This window comes from Rhinopithecus roxellana, chromosome 13, assembly GCF_007565055.1.
Source record: "Rhinopithecus roxellana isolate Shanxi Qingling chromosome 13, ASM756505v1, whole genome shotgun sequence".
Lineage (NCBI taxonomy): Eukaryota > Metazoa > Chordata > Mammalia > Primates > Cercopithecidae > Rhinopithecus > Rhinopithecus roxellana.
Genome location: NC_044561.1, coordinates 82886173 through 82899359, shown reverse-complemented (window position 1 = coordinate 82899359; position 13187 = coordinate 82886173). Strand labels below are relative to the sequence as shown.

The window sequence follows — 13187 nt, the reverse complement described above, 5'->3', positions numbered from 1 at the left end:
GGAGGTTCCTCAAAAAGCTAAAAATAAAGCTGCCATACGACTCAGCAATCCCACTGCTGGGTATATATCCAAAAGAAAGGAAATCCGTATATCGAAGGGATACCTACACACTCATGTTTATCACAGCACTACTCACAATAGCCAAGATAGAGGATTAACCTAAGCATCCAACAAATGAATGGATAAAAAAAAATGTGGTCTATATACACAATGGACTATTACCCAGCCATAAAAATAAGGAAGTCCTGTCATTTGCAACAACATGGATGGAACTGGAGGACATTATGTTAAGTAAAATATCCCAGACACAGAAAGACAAATATTGTATGTTCTCACACATGTGTGGAAGCTTAAAAAAAAAATTGAACTCTTGGAGATAGTAGAATGATGGGCACCAGAGGCTGTGAAGGGTGTCAAGGAGGGGGTGGATAAAGTGGGGATGGTTAATGAGTACAAAAATATAGTTAGATAGGATGAATAAGATCTAGTATTTGGTAACAATAGGGTGACTATAGTTAACACTAATTTATTTTATATTCTAAGATAACTAAAAGAGTGGAATTGGAATGTTTCTAACACAAAGAAATGATAAATGCTTGAGGTGAGGGATACTCCATTTACCCTGATTTGATCATTACACATTGTATGCCTGTATCAAAATATCACATGTACACCATAAATATATGCAATTATTATGTACTCATAATAATTAAAATTAAAATTTTTTAAATATTCAAATGATGTAACCCATTTTATTTCACTTTCTACCTTGTCTTCTGGGAAGTACAGAAATTCAATCCTATTAACTATGATATCCTAGAGCTTGGTATATCAATTTTCTTCTCCTTCCACATGTAAAGAAAGTAAGAAAAGACTATTACCTATCTATTATCTATGAATGTTGTTAGAAGTCATCTGTTATGAAGATTAGAATCATTATAATGTGAGCCGGGTGCAGTGGCTCATGCTTGTAATCCCAGAGTGTAAAGCACTCTGGGAGGATGAGGCAGGTGGGTCACCTGAGGTCAGCAGTTCGAGACTAGCCTGGCCAACATGGTGAAATCCAATCTCTACTAAAAATACAAAAAATTGGTCAGGCATGGTGGCGGGTGCCTATAATCCCAGCTACTCGGGAGGCTGAGGCAGGAGCCTCTCTTGAACTCAGGAGGCGGAGGTTTCAGTGTGCTGAGATGGCGCCACTTCAGTCCAGCCTGGGAGACAAGAGTGAAATTCCATGGCTCACGCCTGTAATCCTAGCACTTTGGGAGGCCAAGGCAGGTGGATCGCCTGAGGTCAGGAGTTCGAGACCAGTCTGGCCAACATGGTGAAACCCCGTCTCTACTAAAAATACAAAAATTAGCTGGGCATGGTGGCAGGTGGCTGTAGTCCCAGCAACTCGGGAGGCTGAGGCAGGAGAATTGCTTGAACCTGGGAGGTGGAGGTTGCAGTGAGCCCAGATTGTGCCATTGCACTCCAGCCTGGGTGACAAGAGCAAAACTCCGTCTCAAAAAAAAAAAAAAGAATATAACATTTATTTTTAAAAAGCAAACTCATTCCAAGATATCGTGAATGCTCTTGTGGCGGTAAAGAGAGGAACACTGGCACTGCATTATTTAGCTACAGGCAAAGCCACAGTATCACTGACCGAGGTGAAATTTTATTCAGTCAAAATGATCCTTCAAAATCCCTTAGGAAAGATATAACAATTATAACCATATACTCACTTAACAAAAGAACCCCAAAATATATGAATAAAAGCAGAATTGAAAGAAGAAATAGTTCTAAAATAATAATGCAGACTTCTGTATCTTACTTTCAGTAATGACTAGAACAACTAGATAGAAAATCAATAAGGAAATAGATGACTTCAATAGCACTATAAGCCAAGTGGACCCAACAGTCATGGATGAAATTCTCTGTTCAACAGTAGAATGCACATTCTTCTCAAGTGCACACAAAACATTCTCCAGGATAGGCCATGTGTTAGGCCACAAAACAAGTGCCAATACATTTTAACAGATTAAAATCATACAAAGTATATTCTCCAACCACAATGGAATGAAGCTGGAAATCAGTAACAGAAGGAAGATTGGAAAAATTCACAAATTTGTGGAAGTTAAATAACACATTCTTAAGTAACCAGTGCATCATAAAAGAAATAAAAAAGGGATATTAGAAATGCTTATAGACGAATGAAAACTAAGATACAACATACCAACATTTATGAGATCCAAAGAAAACAGAATTTAAAGCTATAAGTGCCTACATAAAAAGAACTCAAATCAGGAACCTGATTTTATAACTTGAGGAACTAGGAAAAGAAAACCAAACTAAGCCTAATGCCAGCAGAAGAAAATAAATAATAATGATTAGAACAGAGATAAATGAAATAGAGAATACGAAAATAGAGAAAATCAATAAAACTAAAAGTTAGTTCTTTGAAAAGATCAACCAAATTGATAAACCTTTAGCTAGACTGACTAAGAAAAAAGACTCAGATTACTAAAGTCAGAAATACAAGTGGGGACGTTACTGTCAATCTTATAGAAATGAAAAAGGATTATGAGAAAATGCCATGAAAATTATTTGCCAACCAATTACATAACCTAGATGAAATGGACAAATTATTAGAAAGGAACAAACTAGGCTGGGCGCAGTGGCTCACGCCTATAATCTCAGCACTTTGGGAGGCCAAGGTGGGCCGATCATGAGGTCAGGAGTTCGAGACCAACCTGACCAACATGGTGAAACCCCGTCTCTACTAACAATACAAAAATTAGCCCAGCATGGTGGCACATGCCTGTAACCCCAGCTACTCAGGAGGCTAAGGCAGGAGAATCACTTGAACCTGGGAGGCGGAGGTTTCAGTGAGCCGAAATCATGCCATTGCACTCCAGCCTGGGCGACAAAGCAAGACTCTGTCTCAAAAAAAAAAAAAAAAAAAAAAAAAGAAAGAAATGAACAAACTAAAAGCTGACACAAGAAGAAATAGAAAATCTCAATAGAGCTATAATAAGTAAAGACCTTGAATCGATAATCAAAAACCTCACACAAAGAAAAGCCCAAGACCAGATGGCTTCGCGAATGCTATCAAACATTTAAAGAATTAACAACAATTCTCTTGAACTCTTCCAAAAAACAGAAGAGGTTGGAACTATTCAATGAGATCAGCATTACCCTAATACCAAAGCTAGACAAAGACACTGCAAGAAAAGAAAACTTACAGACCAACATCCCTTTTAAATTTAGAAGCAAAAATAGCCAGCAGATTATTAGCAAACCAAATCCAGCAGCATATTAAAGGACTAAACACCCAGCTAGTGAGATTTACCCCAGGAACGTAAGGGTAGTTCAACATATAAAAATGAATCAATGTAATACACCACTTTAATAGAACAAAGAGGAGGCTGGGCGCAGTGGGTCACGCCTATAATCCCAGCACTTTGGAAGGCCGAGGCGAGCAGATCATTTGAGATCAGGAGTTTGAGACCAGCCTGACCAACATGATGAAACCCTGTCTCTAGTAAAAATACAAAAAAATTAGCCAAGCATGGTGGCACACACCTGTAATCTCAACCACTCACAAGGCTGAGGCAGGAGAATCTCTTGAACCCAGGAGGTAAAGGTTGCAGTGAGCCAAGATTGTGCCACTGCACTCTAGCCTGGGCAATAGAGCAAGACTCCGTATCAAAAAAAACAAAGGGGAAAAAACCACTATCATCTCAATTGGTGCAGAAAAAGCATTTGACAAAAAACTGTCAATAGAAGGGAATTTCTCCAATCTGCTAAAGGATGTTTACGAAAAACCCACAGATAACATCACACTCAGTAATGAATTACTGAAACCTGAATTCGTATCCCTGAGATCTGGAATAAGACAAGGATGCCTGCTTTCACCACTTATATTCAGCATGGTTTTGGAAGTTCTAGCCAGAGCAATCAGGCAAGAAAAAGATATAAAAGACATCCACATTGGAAAGGAAGAAGTAAAACTATCTCCATTCTCAGGTGATGTTATCCTAAAGAATCCACAAAATAACTATTAGAGCTAAGAAATGAAATCAGCAAAATTGCAGAATATGAAATCAACACACAATAATCCATTATCTACATTAGCAGTTGTATTAATCTGTTTGCATTGCTTTAGAAGAACACCTGAGACTGGGTAATTTATAAAGAAAAGAGATTTGGCTCATGGTTCTGCAGGCTGTACATGAAGTACATGTACTGGCATCTGCTTCTGGTGAGGGCCTCAGGAAATTTCCAATCATGATGGAAGGTGAAGGGGGAGACAGTGTATCACATGGCAAGAGAGGGAGCAAAAGAGAGAGGGAAGTGGTGCCAGGTTCTTTTAAACAACCAGATCTAGCGTGAACTCAGAGTGAGAACTCACTCATTACCACGAGGACAGCAGCAAGCCATTCATTCATGAGGGATCCTCCCCAGGACCCAAACACCTCCTCCAGATCCCACTTCCAGCATTGGGGATCCCATTCCAGCATAAGAGTTGAAGGGGACAAAACATCCAAACCATATTAGCAGTTAATAATTTGAAAATGAAATTAAGAAAACAATTATAATAGCATTAAAAATAATAAAATACTTGGGAATAAATTTAACCAAAATAGGGCAAGGCTTATACACTGAAAACTACAAAACATTTTTGAAAGAAGTGAATGACTACCTAAATAAATGGGACAACATCTGTATTCATGCATTTGAAGACTTTATATTGTTAGGATGGCAATACCACCCCAAAAATTCTACAATTCAGTACAATCCTATCAAAATTTGAAGGGCATTTTTAAAAAGAAATGCAGGTCCTAAGTTCCTATGGAAATGGAAGGGACTCCAAATAGCCAAAACTATCTTGGAGGAAAAAAGGAACAAAGTTGAAGAACTCACATTTTCTTACTACAGAGCCACAGTAACCAAGACAGTGTGGTACTTGCATGAGAATAGATCTACAGATCAATGGAATAAAATTCAGAGTCCAGAAGTAAACCTATTTACATGAAAATATGTTCAGCATCAATAATTATTAGGGAAATGCAAATTAGAACCATAATGAGATAGCACTTTACATCCACTAGGATGGCTATAATACAAAACAACGGGGGAAACAGTAAGGATGTAGGGAAAATGGGAACTGAATTGCTGGTGGGAATGTAAAATTACACTTGCAATAGAAAATGTTTTGATGGTTCCTCAAAAAGTTACACACAGAATTACCATATGACTCAGCAATTACACTTCTAAATATACATCCAAAAGAAATGAGGCTGGAAGTGGTGGCTAACACCTGTAATCCCAGCACTGTGGGAGGCTGAGGTGGGCAGATCATCTGAGGTCAGGAGTTCAAGACCAGCCTGGCCAATGTAATGAAACCACATCTCTACTAAAAATACAAAACTTAGCCGGACGTGGTGGTGCGCACCAGTAGTCCTAGCTACTCAGGAGGCTGAGGCAGGAGAATTGCTTGAACCCAGGAGGTGGATGTTGCAATAAGCTGAGATCACATCACTGCACTCCAACCTGGGTGACAGAATAAGACTCCATCTCAAAAAAACAAAAGAAACAAACAAAGAATTGAATGAGGTATTCTAAAGATTGCTTGTACAAGAATCTTCAAAGCAGCACTGGTTAGAACAGCCAGAAGGAGGAAACAACCCAAATGTCCATCAACATATCAACGGATAAACAAATGTGGTCTAGCCACACAATGGAATAGTATTCAGCCATGAAGAGAAATGAGGTACTGATACAAAGCACATGAACCTCAAAACATTATGCTAGAAGGCAGAAAAAGCATTTGATAAAATTTGCATCCTTTCATGATTTAAAAAAAAAAAAACCTCTCGACAATCAGGTATAAAAGGAATGTTCCTGAACACGATAAAGGCCATATATGACAAGCCCACAGCTAACATCATTCTCAGTGGTGAAAAGTTGAAAGCTTTTCCTCTAAGATCAGGAACAAGACAAGGATGCCCACTCTTGCCACTTCTATTAATCATAGGACTAGAAGTCCTAGCCAGAGCAATTAGGGAAAAAGAAGAAGTAAAAAGCATCCAGCTAGGACAGGAAGAGGTGAAATTGTCTCTGTTTGCTGATGACATGATCTTATATACATAAAATCCTTAAAGACTCCACAAAAAAACTGGTAGAACTGGTAAGTGAGTTCAGTAAAGTTGCAGGATACAAAACCAACATACAAAAGTCAGTAGTGTTGGCTAGACGCGGTGGCTCACACCTGTAATCCCAGCACCTTGGGAGGCCAAGGCAGCCGGATCACCTGAGGTCGGGAGTTCAAGACCAGCTTGGCCAACATGGTGAAACCCCATCTCTACTAAAAATACAAAAAATTAGCCAGACGTGGTGGCAGGTACCTGTAATCCCAACTACTCAGGAGGCTGAAGCAGGACAATCTCTTGAACCCAGGAGGTGGAGGTTGCAGTGAGCCGAAATCATGCCACTGTACTCCAGTCTGAGTGAGACTCCATCTAGAAAAAAATAGTAATACTGTTGATATACACTAACAATAAACTATCTGAAAAAGAAATTAAGAAAGTAATTCCATTTACAAAGCATAAAAAAAATACTTAGGAGTTTTTAACCAAGGAGTTAAAAGATCTGTATAATGAGAGCTATAAAACATTGATGAAAAAATTGAAGCCAACACAGATAAATGGAACAATATCATGTGTTCGTAGATTAGAAGAATTCATATTGTTAAAATGTCCATACTACCCAAGGCAATCTGCAGATTCAATGCAATTCCTATCAAAATGCCAATGTCATTTTTCACAGAAACAGAAAAGACAATCTTAAAAATTTTATGGAACCACAAAAGACCCACAAATAGCCAATACAATCTTGAGAAAAAACAAACAAACAAAAACTGGAGGCATAACACTACCTGATCTCAAAATATATTTCAAAACTATAGTAATCAAAACAGCATGTGTATTAGTCCATTTTCACACTGTTATAAAGAACTTCCCTGAGACTGAGTAATTTACGAAAGAAAGAGATTTAATTGACTCACAATTCCATATGGCCGGGGAAGCCTCAGGAAACTTACAATCATGGTGGAAGGGGAAGCAAGCACCTTCTTCACAAGGTGGCAGGAGCATGAGAAGAGCAAAGGAGGAACTTCCAAACACTTATGACCATCAGATCTCATGAGAACTCACTCACTATCAGGAGAACAGCATAGTTCTCAGCATAGTTCACCCCCATGATCCAAACACCTCTGTCATTTGACAGACACATGGGGATTACAAATTGAAATGAGATTTGGGTGGGGACACAGAGCCAAACCATATCAGCATGGTACTGCCATAAAAACAGATAAATGTACCAGTGGGACAGGATGCAAAGTCATAAACAAACCTACACATTTACAGTCAATTGATTTTTGACAGAAGTGCCAAGAACACACAATGGGGAAAGAACAGTCCCTTCAATAAATGGTATTAGAAAACCTGGATATCTACATGCAGAAGAATGAAATCGGACTCTTCTCTCAGCCCATACACAAAAATCAATTCAAAATGGAGTGAAGACTGAAACATAAGACCGGAAACTGTAAAGCTTCTAGAAGAGAACATAGGAGAAATAGTTCTTGACATTGGTCTCAGAAAGGATTTTTTTGGATGTGACACCAAAAGCACAGGCAACAAAAGCAAAAACAGACAAGTGGGTCTGCATCAAATGTAAAAGCGTCTGCACAGCAAAGAAAACAACAGAGTGAAGAGACAGCTCACAGACTGGGAGAAAATATTTCCAAATCATACATCTGATTTGATGTATGATATCCAATTTTAGCTAATATCCAAAATATATAGGGAACTCACACAACTCACCGACAGGAAAGCAAATGGCCTGATATAAACATAAGCAAAGGACCTGAATAGACACTTCTCAAAAGAAGACATGCGGTAGGTCCTCAAATAACATCCTTTCATTGTAACATTGATGAGGAAAAGAAAGTCATTCCTGGGCCACTGTCTGTGGAGTTTGCATGTTCTGCCCATGTCTGTGTGCATTGTGGGTTTTCACCAGGTACACTGGAGTTCAAAGATCAGAAAAAAACAAAACACCACGCTAAGTGAAAAGAGCCAGACACAAAAGGTTAATTAGCATGTCTAAATGGTCCCAGTGTGCGTGAGTGCGGGTGCAGATGTGGGTGGGAATGTACCCTGTGATGGGAAGGGTCCTGTTCATCATGGGTTCCCTCTTTGTGACCTGAGCTGCCAGGATAGGCTCCAGCAACCCACCACCCAGAACTGAAATAATTCGGTAAATAATTACCTTACTTGTTTATGTTAATCTTTCTTAAATGTATTATAGCCCACAATTATTTTAGTGTTTAATATTAGAAGTGTTTTTGATCTTTATTTAGAAGTTTGGTGATGTTTTAGTGACCACAAATATGCTGTCGGAACTTCACTCTTGTTCTTATCAATTAGCCTATGGTAAAATTTGTTTTGATACATGTTATCTCACTTAAAGTTACAGTTTCTAGGACGCTATGAGGACTTACTGTGACCAAAAGATATATTTAAAAAAGGATCAACCTCATGTATCATCAGTGAAATGCAAATTAAAACCACAGTGAGCTACCACCTCACCCTTGTTAGTATGGCTGTTATAGATAAAAGGTTGGCAAGGATGTGGAGAAAAGGGAATTCTTGTTCACTGTTGGTGGTAATGTAGATTGGTTCAACCATTTTGGAAAACAGTATGGAGGTTCCTCAAAAAACTAAAAATAGAATTACATATGATCCAGCAATCTCACTTTTGGGTATGTAGCCAAATGAAATCAGTGTATCAAAGAAATATCTGCATTCTTATGCCTATTGCAGCCTATTCAAAATAGCCAGGACATGAACTGAACCTAAGTGTTCATCAGCAGATGAATGGATAAAGAAATTATGGTATATATGCACAATGGAATACTATTCAGCCTTAAAAAAAAGGAAGTTCTGTTCTGTCATTTTCAACAACACGGATGAACCTGGAGGACATTATGCTAAGTATAATATGCTAAGTACGGCCGGGCACGGTGGCCTGTAACCCCAGCACTTTGGGAGGCCAAGGCAGGTGGATCATTTGAGGTCAGGAGTTCAAGAGCAGCCTCGTCAACATGGTGAAACCTGGTCTCTACTAAAAATACAAAAATTAGCCAGGCGGTAGTGGTGTGCACCTGTAATCCCAGCTACTCAGGAGGCTGAGGCAGGAGAATTGCTTGCACCCAGGAGGCAGAAGTTGTGGTGAGCCGAGATCGTACCATTGCACTCCAGTCTGGGCAACAGAGTGAGACCTTGTCTTAAAAAAAAGAAAAAAAAAATCAGGTACAGAAAGACAAATACTGCATGATCTCACTTACATGTGGAATCTAAAGAAGTTGAATTCATAAGGGTAATGAGGGGAGGAAGGGGTGGTCACACTGTGTGAAGGGAGATGGTCACACTACTGAGGGGAGGTGGTCACACTGTGAGAGGGGAGGTATTCACACTATGAGAGAAAAAGTGATCATATTGTGTGAGGGGAGGTGGTCACACTGAGGGGAGGTGGTCACACTGAGAGAAAAAGTGGTCACACTGCGTGAGGGTAGGTGGTCACACTGAGGGGAGGTGGTCATGCTGAGAGAAAAAGTAATCACACTGTGATAGGGGAGGTGGTCACACTGTGTCAGGGAGGTGGTCACACTGTGAGAGGGGAGATGGTCACACTGAGGGGAGGTGGTCATGCTGTGAAAGAAAAAGTAATCACATTGTGAGGGGAGATGGTCACACTGAGAGGGGAGGTGGTCACACTGAGGGGAGGGAGTCACATTGTGAGAGGGGAGGTGGTCACACTGTGTGAGGGGAGGTGGCCACACTGTGAGGGGAGGTGGTCACACTGAGGGGAGGTAGTGACACTGTGAGCAGAGGTGGTCACACTGAGAGGAGAGGTGGTCACACTGAGAAGAGGTGGTCACACTGAGGGGAGGTGGTCATATTGTGAGTGAGGAGGTGGTCACACTGTGAGGGAAGGTGGTCACACTGAGAAGAGGTGGTCACACTGAGGGGAGGTGGTTATACTGTGAGGAGGTGGTCACACTGAGGGGTGGTAGTCACACTGAGAGGAGGTGGTCACATTGAGGGGAAGTGGTCACACTGAGGGGAGGTGGTTATACTGTGAGGGGAGGTGGTCACACTCTGAGGGGTGGTAGTCATTACTGAGGGGAGGTGGTCACACTGAGGGGAAGTGGTCACACTGAGGGGAGGTGGTCATACTGTGAGGGGAGGTGGTCACACAGTGAAAGAAGATGATCACAGTATGACAGGTCATCCTTCAAGAGGCAAGTGCCCAAAAATCTGTTTACAATCTAGAGCAATATTTGCCTGGAATAAACTTTAAAAGTGATTTTACACTATTTAACCCAGTGTCAGAACAGCAGCATACAATATGAGCTCGAAATCTTGTATAATTTTAATAAGGTAATTGTTTTTGGTTGGTTTGATACAGTTCTCCAGAAAAATTAAGGAAGAAAGAGCCAACCTCATATACATTGCAGAATATATCCACGAGGCTTTACTGGTGCCCCCAAAGTTTTCAGCACCTCCAGTATTTAGTTGTGAGAATCAGTTGCTTTTTCCCTATCATTGCCTTTATCCCTCTGGTTTAACTCTGAATTCCTGCAGCCCCCACTGACTGCTCTTTCCAATGTGTGCATAATCTCCAACACCTTGTTGTGTCTTGCTTAGCCAAGTGGCAGTGACTCTATGCCTCCATATAGCTTGAGTCTGTTTTTCTATCTATAAGCTCTTATCACTAGTAAGTTAATAATCCAACAAAACCCTGCAAGTAATTGCCTTTTCTGTTCAAAACAGAAGGAATTATTGGAAGTTGAAATAAATGTACCATCGGAGTCCACAGACTCTTGATCTACGGTGATGTTCAAGAATCACGGTGTTTGGAAAGCACCCAGCTCAACCCTGGGGGATGTGCTTTCTAGAAGTACCCTACTCTGGAGGGCAGATATGCGGCGGTGAAGCAAATATAGCAGATGTTATCTGTGGAGTCCAGCCGGGGGCATGCAGGTGCCCACTGGACAGTTCTTCAATTTGTCTCTGAAAATGTTTATAATGAAATGTTGGGAAAATCTCTACTACACTGTACCTGTGTACAGCATAGGATTCTCAACTTCAAACAACTTTATTCTTTCTAAGCCCTATCTCTTCAAATGTATCAATAAAATTTGACTTGACCGTGAATTTATTCTAAGGTTTTAAAATCCCATTTCTTGGGAATTATAACCGAGAAAACCATCTAGGACCTTTCAAGTAAAAAGGTTTAATCACTCCTTTTTATTATTATTATTATTACTTTTAAAACGGGCAGGGCACAGTGGCTCACGCCTGTAATCCCAGCACTTTGGGAGGCTGAGGCGGGCAGATCACCTGAGGTGGGGAGTTCCAGAGCAGCCTGACCAACATGGAGAGACCCTGTCTCTATTAAATATACAAAATTAGCCAGGTGTGGTGGGCCACGCCTGTAGTCCCAGCTACTCGGGAGGCTGAGGCAGGAGAATCGCTTGAACCCGGGAAGCAGAGGTTGCAGTGAGCCCAGATCACGCCATTGCACTCCAGCCTGGGCAACAACAGCGAAATTCCTTCTCAAAAAACAAACAGAAACAACAACGACAACAAAACAAGTATGATGATTTTTATCTGAAAATGAAGGGCTTGAAATTACTAACCTGGATGACTCTTAAGGACATTATGCTAAGTGATATAAGCCAGTCACAAAAAATAAATACTACACGGTTCCACTCATATGAGGTGCCTGTGTAGTCATGTTCACAGAGGCAGAGGTGGTTTCCAGGGCCTGGAGGATGGGAGGGTAGGGAGCTGCCGTTTAATGGAGACAGCATTTCAGTTGACGAAGATGAAGAAGTCCTGGAGATGGACAGTGGTGAGGGTTACACAGCAACGTGAATGTACTTCATGCCACTGAAGTGTACACCTAAAAATTATTAAAATAAGACATTTTATGTTATTGTATACTTTGCCACAATTAAAAATAAATTTTCAAAAGCTAGGAAGAAAGGGACCATCCTTGCACAGCTGACTACTATTGTTTTCATTTTCACGAAACTGCCCTGTTACAACTGTGCAGGGTCCAATTAATTTCTGTATCTGGCCTCTGACTGTGTTTTACAGGAGGAAGACCTTCCTTCCATAGAGCAGTTAGCCCATCAGATAGAAGATGAGGAAATAAACCTGACTGAGAAGCCCAGGCAATACCTCAAAAGAGTCTTCGAGGAATCCATCTACAAAACCCTGGTGGAGAGAAGCACTCTTGACTACCTACGCTATAATCGCTACCACCTGCCCATGTATGCGTGGCCAGGCATCATTTAGTTGTAGGCAGGGTCTCCCCTTTATGGTTTTCATTTATTTAGTTCCTGGAAACTTGCTCTGTAGAAATAGAAAAGTTCTCAGCAGCCTGGTACGACAGTGAAGCCAGCCCCCCGTGGTTTTGTTCATTCCTTTCCTTCCCTGACTTATGCCTGTAGTTTTCTATCATCCCAGTAGGTGGCACATGGCCGTGTGCCTCTCTTCTGGGGCAGGCTTGCTTTACAAATCCCAGGCATGTTTCTCTGCAGAATAATCCATTTCGGCAATAAAATGAGATCATACTGTGTAAAACTTGTTTTACCTTGGGTGTGATTCTGTTTGATTTCCTGGAAACTTCTGCTGCCAGTCTTGTTAGTTCTTCACATGTTTACCCAACAATACTTATGGGTGATAAAAAAGAAAATGTGCCCAGAATGGAAAATTAGTAAACAGAGGATGAGAAATTAAATCTATATAGTTCAACATCAGAAGCAGTGATTGTGTAGGAAAGCTTACATGACCTTTGGAAAGGAGGAGGCTGTATTTCTGTTTCAAATGGCAGACAAGGAGCCTAAAGTCACAGAAAAGTTGGATGCTCAAGGGGTTCACGCATAGGTTTTAGATTAGAACGTGGTAAGGTGGTAATGGGAAGTTCATCTAAGTTCACTTTCTTTGATCCTTAGCACTGCTGCTTTGCATTGGGGCGAGGGTGAGGGGGTCCCTAGTACATGTCAGCTATAATGTGGATCAGAAACCCTTTTTCTTATAAATAAAGCAAATTAGTTGCCCACTAGA

The 13187-nt window shown here is 40.7% G+C and overlaps 1 protein-coding gene across 2 annotated transcripts in view; it reads left to right on the top strand.

The window, feature by feature from the left end:
• The window catches only part of CFAP61 (cilia and flagella associated protein 61), a 301491-nt gene extending 288783 nt beyond the window's left edge, over positions 1-12708 (top strand). Inside the window, exon 27 of one of the 2 annotated variants that reach the window (XM_010369117.2) lies at positions 12216-12708. In XM_010369117.2, the coding sequence (XP_010367419.1) occupies positions 12216-12416 (201 nt within the window). In that variant the 3' untranslated portion in view covers positions 12417-12708. The remainder of the gene's footprint in view (positions 1-12215) is intronic. The other variant, XM_030914334.1, reaches the window with a different exon arrangement.
• The last annotated feature ends 479 nt before the right edge of the window (positions 12709-13187 follow it).